General features: G+C 36.0%; 3 protein-coding genes across 4 annotated transcripts in view; all 3 read left to right on the top strand.

Annotated features, from left to right (window-relative positions):
* Positions 1–421: 421 nt before the first annotated feature.
* LOC149739320 (uncharacterized) lies at positions 422–1,767 on the top strand. Its single transcript, XM_089873897.1, has one exon. It carries the CDS (start codon positions 559–561, stop codon positions 1,249–1,251), a length of 693 nt encoding a protein of 230 aa, XP_089730023.1. The 5' UTR covers positions 422–558; the 3' UTR covers positions 1,252–1,767.
* LOC149739319 (serine/threonine-protein kinase Nek8-like) lies at positions 1,737–12,184 on the top strand. 2 transcript variants are annotated; one of them, XM_089873874.1, is made up of 17 exons: positions 1,737–1,891; positions 2,191–2,311; positions 2,769–2,853; positions 3,154–3,383; positions 4,096–4,227; positions 4,505–4,716; positions 5,192–5,300; positions 5,489–5,578; positions 5,922–5,993; positions 6,966–7,069; positions 7,757–7,871; positions 8,435–8,552; positions 9,039–9,198; positions 9,590–9,735; positions 10,291–10,402; positions 11,060–11,280; positions 11,617–12,184. In XM_089873874.1, exons 1-17 carry the CDS (start codon positions 1,845–1,847, stop codon positions 11,703–11,705), a joined length of 2,163 nt encoding a protein of 720 aa, XP_089730000.1. In that variant the 5' UTR covers positions 1,737–1,844; the 3' UTR covers positions 11,706–12,184. The 2 variants fall into 2 exon arrangements, with proteins under 2 accessions (XP_089730000.1, XP_089730001.1); XM_089873875.1 differs by lacking the exons at positions 11,060–11,280; positions 11,617–12,184 and having other exon boundaries at positions 10,264–10,399.
* A 147-nt stretch (positions 12,185–12,331) lies between these two features.
* Positions 12,332–27,097, top strand: part of LOC149739318 (cell division control protein 45 homolog) — a 37,422-nt gene continuing 22,656 nt past the window's right edge. The window contains exons 1-15 of the mRNA XM_089873882.1: positions 12,332–12,530; positions 13,005–13,130; positions 13,611–13,732; positions 14,236–14,356; positions 14,645–14,707; positions 14,953–15,048; positions 15,450–15,568; positions 16,012–16,125; positions 16,593–16,751; positions 17,310–17,436; positions 17,769–17,822; positions 18,150–18,214; positions 18,476–18,614; positions 19,815–19,907; positions 20,071–20,183. Of these exons, the coding sequence (XP_089730008.1) occupies positions 12,480–12,530; positions 13,005–13,130; positions 13,611–13,732; positions 14,236–14,356; positions 14,645–14,707; positions 14,953–15,048; positions 15,450–15,568; positions 16,012–16,125; positions 16,593–16,751; positions 17,310–17,436; positions 17,769–17,822; positions 18,150–18,214; positions 18,476–18,614; positions 19,815–19,907; positions 20,071–20,183 (1,562 nt within the window). The 5' untranslated portion in view covers positions 12,332–12,479. The remainder of the gene's footprint in view (positions 12,531–13,004; positions 13,131–13,610; positions 13,733–14,235; positions 14,357–14,644; positions 14,708–14,952; positions 15,049–15,449; positions 15,569–16,011; positions 16,126–16,592; positions 16,752–17,309; positions 17,437–17,768; positions 17,823–18,149; positions 18,215–18,475; positions 18,615–19,814; positions 19,908–20,070; positions 20,184–27,097) is intronic.

Raw genomic sequence — 27,097 nt, 5'->3', positions numbered from 1 at the left:
GGCAGTACAACTTCAATAGTTATAGGCCTAAATGGTATTGTGGCAGAAGTGATTAGCACTTGTCTCTAGCCGAGAATTTCAACGTTTTAGGGTCTGGTACTGCTATCATTGTGGGCGAATGTGTCCTTGGGCAAGGCACCTAACGGCAATTGCTTCAACCCAGTGGTCACTAATGGGTTGTCAGTTATGTAAAAGTCTGTATATAAAAAACTAACAGGGCATTGTGTTGAACCCGTGTAACTCTGTAAATACATATATTTCGTGTAAAATGTTAAAAAAAACGTACATTGTATTTCGCGGCCTATTTTTCGTACCTAATATAAATAAATCGTTTCAATTTAATACAGACCCCAGAACAGTTTTATTTCTATTACATTTTTATGTCAGTTTTAAGAATACAGCATCGGGAGTTTCCCTAAATTTGAACACAACAAAAATTTTGGATTTTAATTTGTTTTGGTTTTGTTATAATTTAATAGTAAATATCTTAGAGTTGGTTAGTTATTATTACTTTGTTGTCATTTTTTGGGTTGGAAAAGACATAAATACGCCAATACAATGAGTCAAGATACGACAAACGAAGAAGAAGCAACAAAAATGTTAATCGAACTAACAAAACTTCGCGAGTCGTTAATTTACCAGGTAAAGGCGGCAAAAACGGAGATTTTATCAAGAGAAAGAATGTCCACCACTGATGTAGATGAAACACATGAGGATATCCAATCTAAACTTAATGCTGTGGCATCTGATGTTTTGAAAGTGAAGTCGAATATTAAATGCAGAGACAACCTTCTTAAGATGGCGGCATTCAGTCAAGAAATAATCAAATCTCTTCACAAAGAAAAGTTTGGTGTTTCTGGTGCTCTGCGTGAGAGTGTTGTCGAAAAACTTGAAAAATTGAATGAAATTTCTCAAAATAGTCTTGATAAATTAGAAAGACTAAACAGTCTTGAACGCAACCATGAGGGTGCTAAACTTAGATTAAAACAAGCGATGATCAAAAACCGTGAACTCTCGGTGTTACTCGAGCACGCTGAAAGCAACTGTGATGTCACAATGAAACAAAAAAACGTAGAAAACGAGAATTCTAAAATTCGTTCCGAGAAAAATAAGTTGGAAAAGGTTTTGGACGAAACTAAATTAAGAAGATCTTGTTTTCAAGCTTTGATCGGAGCTTCACAGGTTGACTGGTTTAACGATCCAGAACTAAAGGAAATTGTCATCTCATTAGGAGAACCTGTGTTGTTATAATTTATACAAATATATATCTATATAAATATTCTATAAATGTTTTACAAAAACTGCAAAACATGATTGAATGCAAATATTATTTATTGGGTTTGGCTCGTTTTTGATCAGTTTTAGTATTTTTCAAATGTTTTTTGGGGTATTAAAGTATAATGTGTGTAAGGTATATACATGAAGGTATGTTGTTAGGATAAATATGACATAGGCTAATAAACTATACTTTTAATATTCCACAAAAGTTTTTCTTACCTAATAAACTTTGAGTTTGAAATAATTTTTTAACTGAAAAAAACAAACAACTTCTTTCCCTTAACTTGCGCATTTTTAATGATTTGGAAAACAATTATGAAATTACATAACTTGATAATCGGAATTGTCGTATTAAAGCGAAATCAATTATGTGGTGCCAGTTTGCATTTCAACACAACGTAAAAGCCAAACTTTAAAATTTAGGAGTCACTGACACTTTAATACACTGCCCTTATTAGTTATTACATTATCTTTTTGTATTTTTGGTAGTTTTCAGGTAAATAAGTGAAAATAATCGTGTAAACAACTGATGTTTACAAACAACTGATGTTTGCATTAGAACAAAGATGGAGAAATATGAAAAGATCAAAGTGATCGGAAAAGGAGCTTTTGGGTAAAACTAACATTGTGTTTTTGTTCTAATAGATGTTTATTTAACATCGTGTTTTTCAAAGTTTTTCAACAAACTGCGCAATTTCTATGCAGAAACAAAATCAGCACCAAAATTCAATCTCGGGATAAAGCTTCATCATTTTTTTGAATAATCTACAAAAAAATATAATATTTCAATTACCGCAAAACCAGAGTACAGCAACATTTTTGAGATGTAAATTTTAAAATTGTGTATTCCCTTATTTAGTGTAAATTTATTAATCCTCAAAACCCCCCTCAATACGGTTTCTTTTATTACAGAACTGTCCATCTAACGATCCGGAACGAGGACAAGAAGTTGTTGATATTGAAGGAAATATCGATGGAGGATATGACGGCTGACGACCGAGCTTCTACTCTGAATGAAGTGCAGATTCTAAAGGTGGGAAAGTAGTTGGTGTGTCTCTACATGATTGTAGGATTATGTTGATCCAAGCCCGAGTTTAAAAGCTAATGTTATAGCATTTGTTGTGCTGACAGCAACCGATGATTAAGGTGGGAATTAGTTGGTGTGTTTCTGTATGTACACGGTACACGGTTATTGTTCATGATTCGCATGAAATACGCGGTAAAAGTTAGCACGGCAAACCAAGGGTCACTAGTGGGTTGTCTAAATTATCAGCCATGCAGAAAAAACAATCGCTCACAAAGTTACATACGTGGTAACTTGTAGTTGGGCGCATTTATTATTACCTCATGCTCGTGTCGAGGTTGTGTCTCAAAGACATTGGCAATTGCTCCAAGCTAGTGGTCCCTAATGCACTTCTTTATGTGACAGCTTCTTGGCATTTGAGCAGTTGTGTAAAGCTTCAATTGTACAAGAACTTATATTTCTTCAGGTTCTAAAACACCCCAACATTATCCAATATTATGAAAACTTTCTTGAAGGAAATAATCTGGTTATTGCTATGGAATATGCACAAGGTGATGTCATAATGTGCTATGATGATGTCATAATGATGGTTTATGTGTAATTCTATAACCCATATTTGCATTATATCAGATATGACAACCATATAACTTTTTACTTCCACATTATGAGAAGAAAAAAAAAATCTTTTTGTTTATTTATTTAAACATACACAAAGTATGTGGTAACTTGTAAGCAGGCACAAGGTGTATGAAACAGAACACCCGTGTTATAACGACTGTCGTTCCCCCCCACGTGAGGATGAACAAATTACTCCTATTTATTCAATACACAAAGTTACATTGCCCCAACAGGTGGAACTTTATACGACTTCCTGATGTCTCAGTCTTCACCATTAAAGGAGGAAAACGTGACCAACTTGTTCATGCAGATTGTGGTTGCGTTACACCACATACACACTATGAATATTCTACACAGAGATATTAAACCTCAGAATATTCTTTTGGATCGAAAATGTAAAGTTTGTAAATTGTCCGACTTCGGAATCTCTAAGGTTTTGAACACGAAGACCAAAGCTTTCACGGTAAGTTGTGTGAAACAGGACACCACTTATATATTGGTCCGTTTATCAATATGGTATCACTATCATATCACCCTGGTTGTTACTCAATTTTAATTGCTTTGTTAACCCAGTGGTTACTAATAGTTTTTCTCAAGTTGTCAAGAAAACAGTCACATACAAAGTTACATGAATGTGAATGAATGAATGAATGAATGAATGAATGTAACTTACTTTATCCTCGCGTGGCCGAAAAACGACAGTCGTTATCACACAGGTTTAACACCTCGTGCCAGCTTACGAGTTACCATGTATGTTACTTTGTGGGTGATTATTTTTTTGGGGGATTTTTTTTATGTATGACTGGTAATTTGGACAACCCATAAGTGACCACTGGATTGGAGCAATTGTGATTAATTGTCTTGCCCAAGGACACATACGCCCACAGTGGTAGCAGCGTCAAGCATTGAACCCATTACCTATGGGTTACAGGCAGGCGTGATAACCACTATCCCACGACGCCGGTACATACGTGGTAACTCATATTAAGCTGGCACAAGGTGCATGAAACAGAACACCCATGTTATAACGATGGTTATTGCCCCGCCATGCCACGAGGATAAGTAAGTTACATACATGGTAACGTGTAAGCGGCCAAGAGGTGTATGAAACAGAACACCCATATTATTACAACAACTATCAATACCCCATAACTAACCCCTCCCACCCCCCACAGGTAGTAGGCACCCCATGTTATATATCACCGGAGTTATGCAGAGGAATGGCTTACAACCAGAAGAGCGACATCTGGGCGTTGGGGTGCGTTTTGTTCGAGTTGATGACGGGAAAGAAGGCGTTTGAAGCGCCGGTGATTGTTTTCAATATAACTCAGTTGTTTTCAATTAAAAAATATTTATTTACATTGTTTGTAAATTAAAACACAGATTTACTTTTCTGTAGTTAAAAAAATATTTTAGATTTAATAAAAAAAAATTGTTTGCAATTTAAATTTGTATGTTAAATAAAGTTACATGGACATTAAAGCATATTATAAAAATTAAAGATTAGTCCTTACAAAGACTCCAAAACTAACTATTACTTTTGGCCTAATTTCTTAAAATAAATTTAATTCACCTTTCTGTTAGAACATATCCGCGCTGGTTATTAAGATCACTAGTGGGCAGTATAAGGTGAGCGAGTTACCGAAGATATACTCGGGGCAACTCGTGGGTCAACTCAAACGACTCCTCTCGTTAGACCCCACAGAAAGACCTTCAGTTGACGAAGTTTTATCGGAACCTTTCTTCGTTTGTCCGTTGATCGATCTTTACCTGAATATTGGAGCTGTGCAAGTCAAGTAAGATCGCTTATTTGTGGTGTTGTCTATATTGGTCTGTATTGATGAGGCCAAAAGACCTAGGATTTAAGGCCAGAGTTGGCCCATTAACGCATTACTGCTTATATATATATATATATGAGTAATAACAAAGTATGAATTGTTGAATGAACGTAACTTATTTATCCTCGCATGTAGGGGCACGTGCAGTCTTTATAACACTGTGTTCTCTTCAATACACGTCAAGCCCACTCACGGGTACAAATTTATGTGGCAACATAGCATTAATGTGCGACATACATTAACTTTCAATGCTAAATATTGGTAATCAATCGATAATCCCCCCAGGAAAATTCTACCTAATTTATGTAAAGCAGGGAGTTTTATGTTTGGCCTGCTTTGCCACCCCATGTTTGGCCCCTATAAAGCGACACCCATGGCCCCATACATAACTTTCAATGACAACTATTGTTAATCCATTCATAATTCTCCCCAGGAACTCAAAATCTCCTCCCACTTTATCCCCCAGTGGTGCTCGTGGTCGAGCTGTTGTTTCCAATCTTCATCATACGTCGTCAAGTTTGTCCGTGGATACAATGCCTGGGGTGGGTGGTTAAGGATAAACTTGGTTTGAAAAGGATAATTTTTTTCAAACTAAATTTTTTTGGATAAAGAAGACATTTTGTTTTTAACTGAATTTCTTTCTTTTTTAAAATAATAATTATTTTTTTTCACCCTATTAATTTATTTTTTAAACTAAACTAAAAAAAGTCTTTTTTTTCTGTATTACCAGAACAAGAACCTGAAACATTACACTGTTTATTGTTGGGGAAACGGAGTCTCCACGCCCATAAAGCTACCACTGCCCAACTCTGATACCCAGGTTCCTTAATATCAGTTATTATATCAAGATTTTAATTTCCATTTATTATCAATGTATTAGTTATGGTTAATATTGTTTTTAAAAACACTTCCATAAATATGAGTGTAATATTTATGGTCATTCTCTCCTTCTTCGCATATCCTAAATTGATAAACAATTTATAGTTAAAAAGTACAAAAAACGTGGTAAATGTATTTACCATCTATGAAAGTCGTACTTAGTTCAAAAAGCTTATTTTTATAACATTTTAGTTGATATAAGGTAAATCATAAATTTCATATTTTCTGCAACTAACATTCGTATAGGTAGTTGTTTAAAAGGGTAAATATATATTTGCAACCAGGTACTTCATGCATGTGTAGGGCGAACACAGAAAGCTTGCGTGACAGGGAGCAGAAGGTTGCTCTCTTGGGAGGTGAGCGCTCATGCTTATCCTATTTATCACTTATGTATATTAGTGTGTGGATCATATTTTAGGGTCTATTCCATATGGGGGAGGTCCTACAGTGAAGCATGCCATGGGACCTGGGATTTAGACTAGAGTTGGCCCATTCCCCCAACATTGTATATGCACATTCTATTCTATATGGGTGAGGTCCTACAGTGAGGCACGCCATGGGACCTGGGATTTAGGCCAGAGTTGGTCCATTACCCCAACATTGTATATGCACATTCTATTCTATATGGGTGAGGTCCTACAGTGAGGCACGCCATGGGACCTGGGATTTAGGCCAGAGTTGCTCCATTACCCCAACATTGTATATGCACATTCTATTCTATATGGGTGAGGTCCTACAGTGAGGCATGCCATGGGACCTGGGATTTATACCAGAGTTGGCCCATTACCCCAACATTGTATATGCACATTCTATTCTATATGGGTGAGGTCCTACAGTGAGGCATGCCATGGGACCTGGGATTTAGACCAGAGTTGGCCCATTACCCCAACACTGTATATGCACATTCTATTCTAAATGGGTGAGGTCCTATAGTTAGGCACGCCATGGAACCTGTGATTCAGGCCAAAGTTGGCCCATTACCCCAAAACCCAAAGATTTAGGCTAAAGTTTATCGCAATATTTTCGGGTATTTTGTTTATTATAAGATGCCTAACTGGGGTCCTGGGTTTTAAAACTTACGGTTAATAATTAAAACACTAGAACTATTTCATGGGTATGCCTGACTACCCAACCACCCCAGGTTTGGTGCCTACTAACATTGATATCAGTGTTTTAGTATAGACACCTCTAGTACAAGTATTCTATTCTACAAGGGTGAGGTCCCATGGCGCACTATAGGACCCGAGAACCCTAAATGGCCATGATTGTGGTTTAAAAACCAACCATACACATCTTATATAGACATAAATAACAATTGTTTGATACAGACAACTTCCAGTACAAGTCTACCCGGTTCGTTTGGCGATTCCCAACTCATGCCATCGTATCTCCCTAGGTTCATGGAAGGCCAATCGGGGGTTAATATTAAACAGTGAGTATGTGCGTGTAGTGTATGTATGTCGTATGTGTGTATAGATAGAATGTGTATGGATGATGGCTATATATACGTGTATGTGTGGTTGTCTGTATGTGTGTTTAGAATATGGGCGTATGGCTGATGGTAATAGAAATAATTTCGTGAGTATGTGCACGTAGTGTATGTATATGTGTATAGATAGTATATGTGCGTGTAATAATGGTCTGTAATTGTCTCGACTCTAAGGCTAATAGACCTACCTTGATCTAAACACAGGATGTTGATGGGTATATGTTTGTGTGTGTGTGGTTGTAGGGGGTTAATGATTGTTTTAATGCGGTTTTAATTCTGTTTCTCACTTATATGGTTTGTCTAGATGTCAGCGTCCGCATAAATGTGGCTGAAGGTTTGTAGGTGCGGTAAAATGTGTGTCTGTAAAAAGAACCTTGTGCTCCTGTACCATAAATAGTCCGCAACTTTACAAATAATAATTATTTATAAACCTTTTTAAAAAAGTATAAAATATTCATCAAACTGTAAAAAATAAAGATTTTAAAGATAAAATTTTCGAAACAAAATGTTCAAAAATGAAATTTTTAAAAGTTTGTTAAACATTGCTATACCCCTTTGAACACATATGTCTTTTACTCGTATACTAAACCTATGTCATGTACTAATATACTAAACCATCTTCCATTACAGAGTAGCATGTGGTGAATTGCACACAGCTTGTTTAACCGACAGAGGAATCCTGATGACGTTTGGAAGTGGAAGCAACGGTTGTTTGGGCCACGGTAACTTCCAAGATGTGGAAAAGGTAAATAAAAATATACCAGTATTTTTCCGTTGTTGCGCAATGTTTTTTTCCATAAAACTAATCAAAATCGTCAAAATTCTTTAAAATGTGGTTTTAAAATGTGTGCTTAGTGGTAAAGTGCCATTTGTCCTCATACACCATGGAATTTAACTTTTAAATATAAATTTAACTACTATTTTACCTTTACCGTGATTGCAATAAAAACATATTTAGATACATTAGTTATTCCATTCTATATGGTTGAGGGGTTTAGGACAGAGTTGGCTCGTTACCCCTTCATTTATCCATATAGAATATATAGTAGGGTGGGGGAAGATGGGACACCTTTAGCACATGATATCCAATTATCCTGATCCTGTTTTTAAAAATTAACAACGGTCAATATGGGAATCGTGAGGATACGGTTTATAATTCTTTACATGTTCTTTGTTTACTACCAAATGGGGCGAGAAAATAGGACGAAAAAGTGTCCTATCTTCCCCCACCCTACTATATATATATATATATTAAAAAAAGTTTACTAAACTTTTTGTGAAAAATAATAAATCATTTTTGTTTTTAAGGCAACCATCGTCGAGCAACTCCTGGGTTCCGAGCTCATAGAAATAGCAAGTGGTTCCTACCACATGCTGGCAGTAACGAGCGACGGGGAAGTATTTTCATGGGGAAAGGGGGACAACGGTAAAAATTACAAGTATTATGATTTTGTTGACAATAATAATTGTTGTTATGTATGAAGGAATGTAGAAAGAACAACAGAATTTGGCAAAATTTAGGATTTTGTTTTTTTATTAAAATATTTGCATAACTCCCAAGATAAGAAAGTGCAGACTTTGTAGGACAAGTGTTCTTGCATTGTGGTAGCTGGCTGTACATGGATGTCGTTTATTTTGTCATGCATGCTGGTTATTATAACATGGACGTTCTGTTTCATACATCGATAGCAACTCAATCTTTTATTTACTGCTTTTTAGTTTTGACTCACAATAAGTTACATACGTGGTAATATCCGAAATTACCCGAAACCCCATACGCAAGTGGGGCTACTATTGGAGGTGCTAGTTACAGAATGTTATATCACACGTGTTCTGTTTCATACACCGGTCTTTTATTTAGCGCCCTTTAATTTTCCACTACAGTAATTTAGCAGCTGCATCTGTTTAACAGGGAGGTTAGGATTGAACAGCGAGGAGACAGTGGCTGTTCCAATGATGGTTCCACTCCCTGAGGTTATTGAGCCATGTTCAGTTTCATGTGGGGTGGATTGTTCAATGATTTCTACGAGGTCAAAGATGGCACTCGCTGCTGGGAGTAATCATCATAATAGGTATTGTGATGTAATGAATACAATGCTTAGGCACCAAACCTGGGGTGGCAGGGTGGACAGGTCTACCCCCTCACTGAATAAATCAGTAAACATTACTTTCCAACAAATACAGTTTTTTTCTAACTTTCTATGCCTTCCCTGTGTTTCTAAAAGTTTATTTCCTATAAAAATTATCCTGGGTATTGGGGTTTATCTTATTAGTCATAGGGTAAAGGGCCAACTGGCCCAAACCTCAACCTAGGACCACACCCATATAGAATATACGATGACCAAAAGTTGGTAATGAGCCAACTTTTGCCCACTTTCTATTTTCTCTAGTTGGCTCCTATGTCAATGTAAGCCATCTACAAGACCTCACCCATACATAATACAACTTACATCCTCCCTACAGACTTGGTTTGGACGTAATCCACGATGGAAAGATCTTGAAAGAAACAACCGAATCCTCGTGTTTTGTTCCGTTAAGATCGGAACCAATTTCGCTGGGAAATATTTTAAAGATATCGCTCGGTTTGCAGCATTCGGGGATCATTACAAGTAAGTAGGGTGCAGAGAGGTGTTTTTTGCAAAGTTGGGAGTAAAGTTCAGATAAAATGACTAGTTCTCTGTTTTAAAAGAGTTTGGTTATTTCTTATTGTATTAAGGAAACTTAAGGGGGGTGTAAAAGTTGAAGGTTTTAAAAAAATGTTTTAGATATTTTTAATATATGGCTGACAATTTAAACAACCCATTGAAGACCGCTGGGTTGAGCAACTGTCCTTAAATGTCTTGCACAAGGACACATATACGCCCACAATTTGTGCCAATGTGTTTTGTTGGTTGGCATGCCCGTTTCTAGCCCAAAGGATTCGGGTTCAAGGCTCGGCACTGTTACCAGTGTGGTGATGTGTGTCAATTTAGATGCCACGTTGCTGCTGAATATGCGCAGCAAGTAAAACACCATCCAACTAATGGTGTACCAAAGATATAAATGTATTTTCCAGTAACTAGCATTAACAGTCTGTTATTAAAATGGTCAAAAATATATCATTTAGTATTGAAACAACAGAAATATTTAAATAACAGACTAATGAAATTATTCAACCTCAACAGCTGATGGGTCGTTGTACATGTTTGGATTAAACAACTGTGGTCAACTTGGTACGTTACCTTCTCAATCTGCACCAAGGATGCCACATAAAGTGACAGCTGTTAAAAATGCTAAGTATGTGTTGTTGTTCCTACTTGTATACTGGTGTATTAAGTTAATAACAGTAGGTGTTTATATTGTATAATTGGTGTATAGAAGAGGAATTATGAAATGTGTTTTATTGCTCACCATTCATGGTGGTTTTATATGTGAGTATATAATGTAGCAGAATACTATGTTATAACGACTGTCATGTAAGGTTAAACAAGTGAGGGTTGTTAGCTATACTGTGGCCGCCCGCCACGTGTGTGTGCGCCGACACGTACACGAGTGCCTTTTTCTCACGTTTATCTTCCGTATAAATACAGCGTCTCGTGTTCATTCGCCCTCTTAGTTTACCGCTCGCAATACAACATTCTGCAACCGCTACAATACTATGTTAGCTGTTCTCCCCTAAACCCACTTTCCCTGCCATGGCCCACCATAGGATCTCACCCATATAGAACATAATACATAGCTATGCTTGTTGTACTGTATACCCTTAGTTTCATATGTCCAAGTAAACTATGGAAATAAGTCATTTATACAACCCATATTTGTCTGGTACCATGCCACAGTAGTAAACGCACCTGCCTCTAGCCCAGAGGGTGTCATTACCTGACCATGCTGGGTAAATAAGCTATACTCATCATAACATGAATGACTTATGTATTCATGTATTCATCCACTCAGGTTCTCCGCTGTTAGCTGTGGTGGTTCATTCACAATCGCTGCTACTGATGATCACCAAGTTTATTCCTGGGGTAAACCATCCAGGGGACAACTGGGTAGACCAACTTCCGACACAAAGAATGTTTCGAGTCCCGCTCAGTTGAAACTACACGACCCACTAGTGGATATGGAGGTTGTATCGTTATCTGCAAGCCATGGCAACACTCTGCTTGTCGTGTCAGGTAAATGGTATTGTCACAAGCTATCATGAGATTTTTGTTGTACTTTTTTTATTATAATAGAAACAGTAATAATTTCTACTTTGTAGCTGTTTCATGCACCTTGTGCCCACTCACAAGTTCCCATGTATCGTATTTAACTTTGTCTGTGATTGTTTTCTACATGGCTGACAATTTGGACAGCCCAATAGTAACCATTGGGTTTGAGCAACCGTCATTAAGTATCTTGCTCAAGGATACATACGTGGTGACAATGCCAAGCCTTGAATCCAGAACCTCTTAGGGCAGAAGGACACATACACCCACAACAGTACCCCACCTTATAATATTACTTCCCAGGTGCTCGGCCAAACATAGATTCAAAGTTCAGAAATAGTTGGGACACGAACACGTGGAGGGAAGAAGGGAAGAAAACGTCTCCGAGATGAACAGAATTATTTTAACAGCAATTTACCTAAGCTACTAACAACCTTTGTTCTGTTACTGATATTTCATAGTTCAAAGATTAGGACCAGGCTTGATTTAAGGCGGAACCTACTCGATCAAATTCTGGAAGTCGTATTTTTTTTATAGTTTATTAAAATAGGAACACTTTAAACCTAGATTGCACTACATTGAATTGCTTTGTTATCTGAATTAACTAATAGTTATGTAATTTCTGATCTTACAAATCTAGCCCTGGATTTATACATAAGCAATTTCATATTGAAATACAACTCATTCGAACCTTACTAATTAAAAGATGCCCCGTTATTACATGTAAATTTTTATATTGTAACACTCGTGCATTTTAAGCTTTAAATTGTGACTTGTACTTCCTTTGTATGGTGCAGAAACTATGAGTGCTTGTTTCATGTATGTTATTTATCTCTTGCACTTAATAGATGAAATAAAATGTGATAATGTATTCTAGTGTCAGTTTAATTTATCAAACGTTTTTGTTTTCTGGCTAAACGAAAACGTGTACGATGTACTTAAATATATGTGTAGAGTGTAGTATAATATTTTATTATGTTGGTCACTGCGGTGGATAGCACCTATAACGTGATTTCGCGCCAAAACTTCAAGATTTTCTATTGAACAGCTGGCAGTAAAACAAATTGAACACTTGCTAAAAATACGACGGTTGTTTCACTTTAAAATCGATTAACTGCAAGAATTCGTACGTTTAAGCTTGTACAAATTAAGAGCTACGAAGAATTATGTTAATTACCGACCCAGTAAAGGATTTTTTTCAGAAAATAATCGAAGAGGTAAGCTTTTGTGTTTTAAGTTTATATTTTTGGGCCTAACGTATGAAAGTATGAATATTCCTACGTTCTGTACATTACTACAGCACGTTGTTTTACCTTGTCATCTAGGATTCATTACTCGTACCAACTCACGTAAAAATATACCTAATATTATGGATTACATTTATGTAAAAGACTGACAATGCCTTTTAGGCGAAATATATGTATTAACAGATGAAATAAAATGTGCAAATATATTCTGTTTTCTGGCTAAACGAGAACATGTAGTTATGTAAAAGTGTAGTATAATATTTTATTACGTTTTTTTAGGCGAAATATAATATATGTGTTAACGTGTATCTTTTATTAAACAATTGGTTAGACCAAACATTGTCTAGTACCAGATCCTTACATTACATCTGGTTGGATTAACTATGTTATTTAGTGCTTCTACCTTTATCCATACAATATATAATACACCTTATATATTCACAGCGTGTGCTGGTAATGGTGGCACAGGACGTTGACGGATTATGTGCTTGTAAAATATTACAATCCTTGTTCAAATGCGACCACGTTCAATACACCCTTGTTCCTGTGGAGGACAAACAAGATCTTGTGGTGAGGATTAATGATGATTTATTATACAGTGGGTTTGTGGGTCGCCACTATTATTGTGGGCGTATCGCGAATGTGTTTTTGGGCAAGACAGGGGGGGTTTAGGGTGTCGCGAACCCCCATTTTAAACCCCCCAAAAAAATAATTAAAAAATAATTTTTTTTAAACACTTTTGAAAATTTTTTGATTAAACCCCCCCCCCTTATTTATTTATTTTTTGGAGGCGCCACTCGTCGCTGCTATTATTATGGGCGTATTTATCCTTGGGCAAGACAGTCAACCACAATTCTGCTCGCTAATGGGTTAGATTAAATGTCAGCCATAACCTTAGTATGTTACTTCGTTGGTAATTATTTTTTAGGATTTTTTTTCATTTTTTCTGTGTAGCTGATAATTTGGACAACCCGAAAGTGACCACTGGGTTGAAGCAATTGCCGTTAAGTGTCTTGCCCAAGGAAATCATTTGTAATCTTATCCACACAGACTGAGTTTGATTCCCACAAGGAGCAATACAAACACATGGTGTTGTTAAACTGTGGGGGAAGTATTGACTTGTTGGAGATATTAGAACCAGATGATGATGTCATGATTTATGTCATAGACAGGTTGGTTATGACATCATAATTAATGAAATATTGTAGTATTTTGGTGGTGACTTCACATATACCACAAATTTAGTATCTTTAAAATGTTTAATAAATTTTAACCTTAAATTGTTTGGTATTCCAACATATGCTGAAATACACCAAGCCCTAAATTGTGCGCTCTACGCTACGGTTCCCTAAACTATGTCATACTACACTTAGAACTTTCACTAACAATAAATTAAGTTTCAGTAGGCTATTCTATACGGGTGAGGTCCTACAGTAAGGCAAGCCATTGGCGCTTTGATTTAGGCCAGAGTTGGCTCTTTATACCGAACAGGATCAGCTGTTTAAACTTTCAAAATTTATATATTTATTTTTGTAAGCTTTAACATGTTCCTTTATTACATGAAACTTACGCTAGTTAACAATACTTTTAATTAAGTTTCAACATGTGTTCTGTAAAAAAATGTTGAAAATGTTTTTTAGTAATTTGAAGATAATCCACTTATATTTATACACAGTCGTCGTCCGATTGATTTGGTCAACTTTTACTGCGAACGACAAGTTTATCTCATCCTCAAACAAAACCAGGAGGAAGCCCAACTTATACCGGATTATGACCATATATACAGGAATTATGATGTAAGTTTTTGTGTTGTTTAAACATTACTAAACCAATTGGCTTTCCCAATAAATAGTCCGCATATATTTTTGGCCCTGCCGGTGTAAAAGTGTTTTATTTCAACTAATTTTACCAAACAGTGGTCATACTAATGTTAATTTACCAACATTTCATTGATATATTAATATAAAGCAAGCTAAATGCTATTCGAAATCTTTAACAAATAGCAAATGAAACGTTGATTGGTATAATAAAATTAACATTTCTAAACCAGAAAGCTAAATTAAAAATTTCAATGTAATTTCTAGTCAGACAATGAGGACAGCGACACTGAGTACGAACAATCGTCGAAACGTCATAAATTTGATCAGGTGAGGAAATAAAACTGAGCTAAATTTTACATTGTGTTTAAATGTTAATGTTTTGTGGGTTCGAAATTTTAATATTATGTAACGTAGCATTAAATTTTTATTTATTCCTCCGAATCCAATAGCGAAGATTAAACAAATTAAATGATTACAGAGAACAAGAAGTGAATTAGCAACAAAATGACAGTTGTAAAAATGCTACATGATTTAAAATGTTCATTGTTTGTAATAATGTTGTTTTGTTTCAGGAAACTCTGGAGAAGAAAAGAGAAAAGAGAATTTGGGAGGAAAAGAGAAAAGAAATAATTTTCGATTACGAAGAATATTCATATTACGGAACATCGGTGAGAAATTGATTTAACTTGTTTTAATGTTTCTAACTGTGTGTGGTTAGGGAGTTGCAGTGTAAAGGATATTGGGTTCAAGGCTCGACGTTGCTACCATTGTGGGCGTATGTGTCCTTGGGCAAGACATTGCTTCAACCCTGTGGTCACTAATGGGTTATTTAAATTGTCTGCACTACAGAAAAACAATCCACAAAGACATACAGTGTAACTTATAAACGGGCACGAGGTGTATAAAACAGAACACCCGTGTTACTGTAATTATTTTCCAGTACTCCACATTCTTTTATAATGCTGTATTAATAGCAATTATTGCTTACTAGTCATCATTTGTTTATATAAATCAGATCACCTTAAAAGAACTGGCCATACCCCACAAACTAACACCATATTTAAAACAGGCCGCTTTGATATTATACGAGCTTGCTTGGAAAATGTCCAAGGATGACATCACAATGCTATGGTGGGCCATTATTGGTGTGACATCACAATACCAGAACAAAAAGATTGGACGAGAAAAGTAAGTTTGAAAAATCTTCGTTAAAATATTTTTACAAATTCTAAAGTGACTCAAATAATAGATAAGATAGATATTAAATATCTATCAAGAATAGAATAGCTATAATTATGTTATCCATATTAATGCAGATATTTTGCAAGACTTAGTTGCAATAATGTTGAAGTTGTTTAGCTGCCCAAAGAATTAAATTAAAAGAAGGTAAAGCAATTGAAATGCATTAATAATAAAAACATCATCTTATTTTAAAACCAATATGGGTGTTAGTTTCATCGCTATTCTCTTACATCGAGTAATAAATTGTTTCTAAAAACGCTGCAATATTTAATGAAAATATATAAGTTTTGCAGATATTTTGGCTGTGCTAAAGCTACCACTTTGAGGTTTACCCTTATTTTATAGCCTATTGTTGTTATATTTTGGAATATTAACACCCCCTCCCACAGATACATATCAAGCGTCCTTGAACTACAAGGCCATCTATCTCGTCTCAACCATCGGGAGGAAGACAACGAAAACACGACCTCTATCGATTCTATGAAGATTAACTTTGAACATGAGTAAGTGTGAGAATAAGGGGGTTATGCCCCCTGTGAGTCAGACATATATTACAGACTCTGGTATAAAGGTCAGGTTCCGCCTTTTCCTCACTGTAGGACCTCACCCATATAGAGCAGAATGTGCATATACAATGTTGGGGTAATGTGCCAACTCTGGTCTAAATCCCAGGTCCCATGGCATGCCTCACTGTAGGACCTCACCCATATAGAATGTGCATATACGATGTTGGGGTGATAGGCCAACTCTTGCATAAATCCCAGGTCCCATGGCATGCCTCACTGTAGTACCCCACCCATATAGAATAGAACTCAAACCTTACCCTTTATTTTATACAACTTAATAAACTTACAACTAATACAACTTAATAATAAAGTAACTAAATACTACCCCATATACCAGTTATAAAATACATTCATTTTATATTCATAACAAGTACAGCAATTTCTAAACCCATTTTTTCCCCCAGTTTAGACATTGCATTGTATCGCCACTGGTCGTTGTTTGAGAGTTTGTGTCACTCGTTAAACACGGGGACGACGTTTAAGGTTTGGACGAACCTTGGAATGAAACGACTTCATCAGTTTCTTGCTGAGATGGGGATTCCCCTAACACAGTGCAAACAAAGGTGAGGCGGGGTAAGGATGTCTGCATGCGCGCTGTCGAGTTATAACATGGGTGTCTTCTTATACACCAGACACACATGGTGTATTCATACACCTCATGCTCGCTGTCGTGTTATAACATGGTGTATTCATATACACCAGACACACATGGTGTATTCATACACCTCATGCTCACTGTCGAATTATAACATGGGTGTCTTCTTATACACCAGACACACATGGTGTGTTCATACACCTCATGCTCACTGTCGAATTATGACATGGGTGTCTTCTTATACACCAGACACACATGGTGTATTCATACACCTCATGCTCACTGTCGAGTTATAACATGGGTGTCTTCTTATACACCAGACACACATGGTGTATTCATACACCTCATGCTCACTGTCGAGTTATAACATGGGTGTCTTCTTATACACCAGACACACATGGTGTATTCATACACCTCATGCTCACTGTTGAGTTATAACATGGGTGTCTTCTTATACACCAGACAGACATGGTGTATTCATACACCTCATGCTTACTGTTGAATTACAAACAACCATCTTATCCAGCTTTGCTTTCATGGAGACCAAGACACGCGACAACTTACAAACGCTCGTTCAAGAATCAGCCGAAAAGTTTGGGTTGAGAAATATTAAGTTTCATTCGTTTACTGCTCAGTGTGGGTTCAATCATAAGGTGAGAATGATGTTTAATTAACTTGTATAAACACAGGGTGTAGTTGGACACATTCTTGTGTAATAAATCTAACTTATCAACCACAAGGTAATTATACTACTGTTTAATCATAGGAGACAAGCTTATAAACACAGGGAGGCAGGGATAGTTAGACACACAATCCTGTGAAACAAATTTAACTTATTGGTTGTAATGTTTACTGATAAAAGCAGTGCAGACAATTCCAGGGTTGGCCTGCCCACCCTTCCACCCCAGGTTTTTCCATGTATAACCAACACCATACAGTTATATTAATCAGAATGCTACAACTTACATGCATTCTTATATCTCAGCTTTGTGCAAGCGATGTCGTATTTTCAGTTGACTCAATTCTCACAAACACAGAGGTAAATTTACATGTTTAAACTTCTGCTGTGCTTTGACTTTGACCACTATAATGTATATCAAGTGTATTCTTCCTGCCAGGCATATCGCAACTGGATCAAAATATTTTAATGATTTGTTTATGTTTGTTTCTAATACACAGAATAAAAACCTGAGTGTTTTTTAAGGCTTGCCCAAATAACTGTGTTTGAAATTATTTAAAAGTTTTTTTCTATAAATGTTGGACAATCTAAGTCATCATTTTCAGTTAATTTAATTTTTTTTTATGTTTTCTTTTCATGTTTGTTTTTTAATGATTTTTTTTGGTATCTTTAATCATGTTTTTCCAGAGCAGCAAACCTGAGAGTTACGAAGATAATTCAAACTTTGTCGACGCTTTGGAAGGTTTGTCCAGGTAAGTGTGTGTGGGGGGTTAACTGGGGGTTGCATAACGAGCTTCAGGCGTCGCCGAGAGTTCACCAATTTTACACAAAGTACTTCATATATTGTACTATAAACTGTGAAGAGTCACCTACAAAGTTACATACGTGGTAACTTGAAGCGGGCATGAGGTGTATGAAACAGAACACCTGTGTTTAACGATTGTCGTTGCCCCGCCATGCGAGGATAAAAATTTGTCAAAAATGTTCAATAACAGTTTGTTTTATTCTTCAAGGATAACTTCTCCAAAACTAGAGGAAGGCCTTCAACTCGCTAAAGTTCAATTGCGAGCCATTAAGAATAATGTTGGTTCGTTTATTGATATTGGGCAAGTGTTAAGTTATGGACCTTTCCTGTATACTAATATTAAAGAGGTAAGTGGTTTTTTTTAAGGGGGTTTTGTGAGGTCCTACAGTGAGGCAAGCCATGGGACCTGGGATTTAGACCAGAGTTGGCCCATTACCCCAACATTGTATATGCACATTCTATTCTATATGGGTGAGGTTCTACAGTGAGGCATGCCATGGGACCTGGGATTTAGACCAGAGTTGGCCCATTACCCTAACATTGTATATGAACATTCTATTCTATATGAGTGAGGTCCTACAGTGAGGCACGCCATGGGACCTGGGATTTAGACCAGAGTTGGCCCATTACCCCAACATTGTATATGCACATTCTATTCTATATAGGTGAGGCATGCCATGGGACCTGGGATTTAGACCAGAGTTGGCCCATTACCCCAACATTGTATATGAACATTCTATTCTATATAAGTGAGGTCCTACAGTGAGGCACGCCATGGGACCTGCGATTTAGACCAGAGTTGGCCCATTACCCCAACATTGTATATGCACATTCTATTCTATATGGGTGAGGTTCTACAGTGAGGCATGCCATGGGACCTGGGATTTAGACCAGAGTTGGCCCATTACCCCAACATTGTATATGCACATTCTATTCTATATGGGTGAGGTTCTACAGTGAGGCATGCCATGGGACCTGGGATTTAGACCAGAGTTGGCCCATTACCCTAACATTGTATATGAACATTCTATTCTATATGAGTGAGGTCCTACAGTGAGGCACGCCATGGGACCTGGGATTTAGACCAGAGTTGGCCCATTACCCCAACATTGTATATGCACATTCTATTCTATATAGGTGAGGCATGCCATGGGACCTGGGATTTAGACCAGAGTTGGCCCATTACCCCAACATTGTATATGAACATTCTATTCTATATAAGTGAGGTCCTACAGTGAGGCACGCCATGGGACCTGCGATTTAGACCAGAGTTGGCCCATTACCCCAACATTGTATATGAACATTCTATTCTATATAGGTGAGGTCCTACAGTGAGGCATGCCATGGGACCTGGGATTTAGACCAGAGTTGGCCTATTACCCCAACACCCATAGTGCTACCACATTGTCCTTACCAAATGTATTAGAACGCTTGTTCCAAGTTTCAAAAGTATTCGATAGTAAAAAATAATCACATCACCATTATAGAATAATGAGAATTATGACATAATAAATATATTATTATAACATACCCCAACCTCTACACAGGGAAGTCCAGATTGTACGTTATTCGCGCAACCGTTATTTCTCGTTACTTTCTCACATTTCTTGCTTCATTCATACATGAGGTCCCTTGGCAAGGTAACCTGTTATTTTGTTCAGACAATTTTTAAATATATATTTCTAACATGTCTGTTTAAGGGTAGTGTTCCCGTTTAAATTTTACAATTACTTTTTTTTTTAAATTGGTTATTTTTAAAAAAATACTTGAATAAAAATATTTTTTTTATAAATTTATTTGCAGTCGAAGCGCGATCGAGCGCGAAACCTCCCTCTCGTTATCTGCTCCCCTTCGCCACAAGAGGGCTCCACCATGGTTGTCGGAATTCCCCCCCTCTCAGAAGAATCAAGGAAAAAGTAAATTTTAATTCTTTTTTTGAAAATTTTAAATTTTTTTAGTTGATTTTAAGTTTATTGATGGAACTGGGCCAACACTGGCCTAAACAAAAACATATATTAAAAATAAAGCAGTTATAATTAATAGAAGAAATAAAAATATTATAATATGTTTCTACCAAACCTAAAAAAAAACTCGTTTTTTTTTTCAAAGTCCAAAAATTGCGATTCTACCCCAACGCATGATACTGGTATCATGTGTTTGTATCATGTGTTTGTACCCCAACGCATGATACCGGTATCATGTGTTTGTACCAAAACTTAAAAAAACTCAATTTTTTTTCAAAGTCCAAAAATTGCGATTTTACCCCAACGCATGATACCGGTATCATGTGTTTGTACCAAAACTTAAAAAAACTCAATTTTTTTTCAAAGTCCAAAAATTGCGATTCTACCCCAACGCATGATACCGGTATCATGTGTTTATACCAAAACTCAAAAAACTCGAGTTTTTTTCCAAGTCCAAAAATTGTGATTCTACCCCAACGCATGATACCCCGGTATCATGTGTTTGTATCAAAACTGAGAAAATCTGATTTTTTGTCAAAGTCCAAAAATTGCGATTCTACCCCAACGCATGATACCGGTATCATGTGTTTGTACCAAAGCTAAAAAAAAACTCAATTTTTTTTCAAAGTCCAAAAATTGCGATTTTACCCCAACGCATGATACCGGTATCATGTGTTTGTACCAAAACTTAAAAAAAATCAATTTTTTTTCAAAGTCCAAAAATTGCGATTCTACCCCAACGCATGATACCCCGGTATCATGTGTTTATACCAAAACTCAAAAAACTCGAGTTTTTTTCCAAGTCCAAAAATTGTGATTCTACCCCAACGCATGATACCCCGGTATCATGTGTTTGTATCAAAACTGAGAAAATCTGATTTTTTGTCAAAGTCCAAAAATTGCGATTCTACCCCAACGCATGATATCATGTGTTTGTACCAAAGCTAAAAAAAAACTCAATTTTTTTTCAAAGTCCAAAAATTGCGATTCTACCCCAACGCATGATACCGGTATCATGTGTTTGTACCAAAACTCAAAAAAACTCAATTTTTTATCAAAGTCCAAAAATTGCGATTTTATTCCAACGCATGATACCGGTATCATGTGTTTGTATCAAAACTGAGAAAATCTGATTTTTTGTCAAAGTCCAAAAATTGCGATTCTACCCCAACGCATGATACCGGTATCATGTGTTTGTACCAAAACTCAAAAAAACTCAATTTTTTTTCAAAGTCCAAAAATTGCGATTCTACCCCAACGCATGATACCGGTATCATGTGTTTGTACCAAAACTCAAAAAAACTCAATTTTTTTTCAAAGTCCAAAAAGTGCGATTCTACCCCAACGCATGATACCGGTATCATGTGTTTGTACCAAAACTAAAAAAAACTTAATTTTTTTTCAAAGTCCAAAAATTGCCATTCTACCCCAACGCATGATACCGGTATCATGTGTTTGTACCAAAGCTCAAAAAAACTCAATTTTTTTTCAAAGTCCAAAGATTGCGATTTTACCCCAACGCATGATACCGGTATCATGTGTTTGTACCAAAACTCAAAAAACTCGATTTTTTTACAAAGTCCAAAAATTGCGATTCTACCCCAACGCATGATACCGGTATCATGTGTTTGTATCAAAAATGAGAAAATCTGATTTTTTGTCAAAGTCCAAAAATTGCGATTCTACCCCAACGCATGATACCGGTATCATGTGTTTGTATCAAAACTGAGAAAATCTGATTTTTTGTCAAAGTCCAAAAATTGCGATTCTACCACAACGATTGCGATTTCTAGATTCTACCCCAACGCATGATACCGGTATCATGTGTTTGTACCAAAACTCAAAAAAACTCAATTTTTTTTCAAAATCCAAAAATTGCGATTTTACTCCAACGCATGATACCGGTATCATGTGTTTGTACCAAAACTCAAAAAACTTAATTTTTTTTCAAAGTCCAAAAATTGTGATTCTACCCCAACGCATGATACCGGTATCATGTGTTTGTATCAAAACTGAGAAAATCTGATTTTTTGTCAAAGTCCAAAAATTGCGATTTTACCCCAACGCATGATACCGGTATCATGTGTTTGTACCAAAGCTCAAAAAAACTCAATTTTTTTTCAAAGTCCAAAAATTGCGATTCTACCCCAACGCATGATACCGGTATCATGTGTTTGTACCAAAACTCAAAAAAACTCAATTTTTTTTCAAAGTCCAAAAATTGCGATTCTACCCCAACGCATGATACCGGTATCATGTGTTTGTACCAAAACTAAAAAAAACTCAATTTTTTTTCAAAGTCCAAAGATTGCGATTTTACCCCAACGCATGATACCGGTATCATGTGTTTGTACCAAAACTCAAAAAATTCGATTTTTTTACAAAGTCCAAAAATTGCGATTCTACCCCAACGCATGATACCGGTATCATGTGTTTGTATCAAAACTGAGAAAATCTGATTTTTTGTCAAAGTCCAAAAATTGCGATTCTACCCCAACGCATGATACCGGTATCATGTGTTTGTACCAAAACTCAAAAAAACTCAATTTTTTTTCAAAGTCCAAAAATTGTGATTCTACCCCAACGCATGATACCGGTATCATGTGTTTATACCAAAACTCAAAAAATTGATTTTTTTCCAAGTCCAAAAATTGTGATTCTACCCCAACGCATGATACCGGTATCATGTGTTTGTATCAAAACTGAGAAAATCTGATTTTTTGTCAAAGTCCAAAAATTGCGATTCTACCACAACGATTGCGATTTCTAGATTCTACCCCAACGCATGATACCGGTATCATGTGTTTGTACCAAAACTCAAAAAAACTCAATTTTTTTTCAAAGTCCAAAAATTGCGATTCTACCCCAACGCATGATACCGGTATCATGTGTTTGTACCAAAACTCAAAAAAACTCAATTTTTTTTCAAAGTCCAAAAATTGCGATTCTACCCCAACGCATGATACCGGTATCATGTGTTTGTACCAAAACTCAAAAAACTCGATTGATTCTACCCTAACGCATGATACCGGTATCATGTGTTTGTACCAAAACTCAAATAAACTCGATTTTTTTCAAAGTCCAAAAATTTTGATTCTACCCCAACGCATAATACCGGTATCATGTGTTTGTATCAAAACTGAGAAAATCTGATTTTTTTTCAAAGTCCAAAAATTGCGATTCTACCCCAACGCATGATACCGGTATCATGTGTTTGTACCAAAGCTCAAAAAAACTCAATTTTTTTTCAAAGTCCAAAAATTGCGATTCTACCCCAACGCATGATACCGGTATCATGTGTTTGTACCAAAGCTCAAAAAAACTCAATTTTTTTACAAAGTCCAAAAATTTTGATTCTACCCCAACGCATGATACCGGTATCATGTGTTTGTATCAAAACTAAGAAAATCTGATTTTTTGTCAAAGCCAAAAAATTGCGATTCTACCCCAACGCATGATACCGGTATCATGTGTTTGTATCAAAACTGAGAAAATCTGATTTTTTGTCAAAGTCCAAAAATTGCGATTTTACCCCAACGCATGATACCGGTATCATGTGTTTGTACCAAAACTCAAATAAACTCGATTTTTTTCAAAGTCCAAAAATTGCGATTCTACCCCAACGCATGATACCGGTATCATGTGTTTGTAAACTCAAAAAAACTCAATTTTTTTTCAAATTCCAAAAATTGCGATTTTACTCCAACGCATGATACCGGTATCATGTGTTTGTACCAAAACTCAAAAAACTTAATTTTTTTTCAAAGTCCAAAAATTGTGATTCTACCCCAACGCATGATACCGGTATCATGTGTTTGTATCAAAACTGAGAAAATCTGATTTTTTGTCAAAGTCCAAAAATTGCGATTTTACCCCAACGCATGATACCGGTATCATGTGTTTGTACCAAAGCTCAAAAAAACTCAATTTTTTTCAAAGTCCAAAAATTGCGATTCTACCCCAACGCATGATACCGGTATCATGTGTTTGTACCAAAGCTCAAAAAAACTCAATTTTTTTTCAAAGTCCAAAAATTGCGATTCTACCCCAACGCATGATACCGGTATCATGTGTTTGTACCAAAACTAAAAAAAACTCAATTTTTTTTCAAAGTCCAAAAATTGCGATTCTACCCCAATACCGGTATCATGTGTTTGTACCAAAACTCAAAAAAACTCAATTTTTTTTCAAAGTCCAAAAATTGCCATTCTACCCCAACGCATGATACCTGTATCATGTGTTTGTATCAAAACTCAAAAAAACTCAATTTTTTTTCAAAGTCCAAAAATTGCGATTCTACCCCAACGCATGATACCGGTATCATGTGTTTGTACCAAAGCTCAAAAAAACTCAATTTTTTTTCAAAGTCCAAAAATTGCCATTCTACCCCAATACCGGTATCATGTGTTTGTACCAAAACTAAAAAAAACTCAATTTTTTTTCAAAGTCCAAAAATTGCGATTCTACCCCAATACCGGTATCATGTGTTTGTACCAAAACTCAAAAAAACTCAATTTTTTTTCAAAGTCCAAAAATTGCCATTCTACCCCAACGCATGATACCTGTATCATGTGTTTGTATCAAAACTCAAAAAAACTCAATTTTTTTTCAAAGTCCAAAAATTGCGATTCTACCCCAACGCATGATACCTGTATCATGTGTTTGTATCAAAACTCAAAAAAACTCAATTTTTTTTCAAAGTCCAAAAATTGCGATTCTACCCCAACGCATGATACTGGTATCATGTGTTTGTATCAAAACTCAAAAAAACTCAATTTTTTTTCAAAGTCCAAAAATTGCGATTCTACCCCAACGCATGATACCGGTATCATGTGTTTGTATCAAAACTCAAAAAAACTCAATTTTTTTTCAAAGTCCAAAAATTGCGATTCTACCCCAACGCATGATACCGGTATCATGTGTTTGTTCCAAAACTCAAAAAAACTCAATTTTTTTTCAAAGTCCAAAAATTGCGATTCTACCCCAACGCATGATACCTGTGTCATGTGTTTTTATCAAAACTGAGAAAATCTGATTTTTTGTCAAAGTCCAAAAATTGCCATTCTACCCCAATGCATGATACCTGTATCATGTGTTTGTATCAAAACTCAAAAAAACTCAATTTTTTGTCAAAGTCCAAAAATTGCGATTTTACCCCAACGCATGATACCGGTATCATGTGTTTGTACCAAAGCTCAAAAAAACGCAATTTTTTTTCAAAGTCCAAAAATTGCGATTCTACCCCAACGCATGATACCGGTATCATGTGTTTGTACCAAAGCTCAAAAAAGCTCAATTTTTTTTCAAAGTCCAAAAATTGCGATTCTACCCCAACGCATGATACCGGTATCATGTGTTTGTACCAAAACTCAAAAAAACTCTATTTTTTTAAAGTCCAAAAATTGTGATTCTACCCCAACGCATGATACCGGTATCATGTGTTTGTATCAAAACTGAGAAAATCTGATTTTTTGTCAAAGTCCAAAAATTGCGATTCTACCCCAACGCATGATACCTGTGTCATGTGTTTTTATCAAAACTGAGAAAATCTGATTTTTTGTCAAAGTCCAAAAATTGCCATTCTACCCCAATGTATGATACCGGTATCATGTGTTTGTACCAAAGCTCAAAAAAACTCAATTTTTTTTCAAAGTCCAAGAATTGCGATTCTACCCCAACGCATGATACCGGTATCATGTGTTTGTACAAAAGCTCAAAAAAACTCAATTTTTTTTCAAAGTCCAAAAATTGCGATTCTACCCCAACGCATGATACCGGTATCATGTGTTTGTACCAAAACTCAAAAAAACTCAATTTTTTTTCAAAGTCCAAAAATTGCGATTCTACCCCAACGCATGATACCGGTATCATGTGTTTGTTCCAAAACTCAAAAAAACTCAATTTTTTTTCAAAGTCCAAAAATTGCGATTCTACCCCAACGCATGATACCGGTATCATGTGTTTGTACCAAAGCTCAAAAAAACTCAATTTTTTTTCAAAGTCCAAAAATTGCGATTCTACCCCAACGCATGATACCGGTATCATGTGTTTGTACCAAAGCTCAAAAAAACTCAATTTTTTTTCAAAGTCCAAAAATTGCGATTCTACCCCAACGCATGATACCGGTATCATGTGTTTGTACCAAAGCTCAAAAAAACTCAATTTTTTTTTAAAGTCCAAAAATTGCGATTCTACCCCAACGCATGATACCGGTATCATGTGTTTGTACCAAAACTCAAAAAACTCTATTTTTTTACAAAGTCCAAAAATTTTGATTCTACCCCAACGCATGATACCGGTATCATGTGTTTGTATCAAAACTAAGAAAATCTGATTTTTTGTCAAAGCCAAAAAATTGCGATTCTACCCCACGCATGATACCGGTATCATGTGTTTGTATCAAAACTGAGAAAATCTGATTTTTTGTCAAAGTCCAAAAATTGCGATTTTACCCCAACGCATGATACCGGTATCATGTGTTTGTACCAAAACTCAAATAAACTCGATTTTTTTCAAAGTCCAAAAATTGCGATTCTACCCCAACGCATGATACCGGTATCATGTGTTTGTAAACTCAAAAAAACTCAATTTTTTTTCAAATTCCAAAAATTGCGATTTTACTCCAACGCATGATACCGGTATCATGTGTTTGTACCAAAACTCAAAAAACTTAATTTTTTTTCAAAGTCCAAAAATTGTGATTCTACCCCAACGCATGATACCGGTATCATGTGTTTGTATCAAAACTGAGAAAATCTGATTTTTTGTCAAAGTCCAAAAATTGCGATTTTACCCCAACGCATGATACCGGTATCATGTGTTTGTACCAAAGCTCAAAAAAACTCAATTTTTTTTCAAAGTCCAAA

Source organism: Ciona robusta, chromosome 3, assembly GCF_009617815.1.
Source record: "Ciona robusta chromosome 3, ASM961781v2".
Taxonomy (NCBI): Eukaryota; Metazoa; Chordata; class Ascidiacea; order Phlebobranchia; family Cionidae; genus Ciona; species Ciona robusta.
This window is presented reverse-complemented; position numbering and strand designations above follow the sequence as displayed.

Coding starts and splice junctions, on each gene's coding strand:
- LOC149739320 (XM_089873897.1), top strand. CDS start 559: ATGAGTCAAGATACGACAAACGAAGAAGAAGCAACAAAAATGTTAATC.
- LOC149739319 (XM_089873874.1), top strand. CDS start 1,845: ATGGAGAAATATGAAAAGATCAAAGTGATCGGAAAAGGAGCTTTTGG. Junction 1,892..2,190: donor ATCGGAAAAGGAGCTTTTGG/GTAAAACTAACA, acceptor CTTTTATTACAG/AACTGTCCATCTAACGATCC. Junction 5,579..5,921: donor TGCCCAACTCTGATACCCAG/GTTCCTTAATAT, acceptor ATTTGCAACCAG/GTACTTCATGCATGTGTAGG.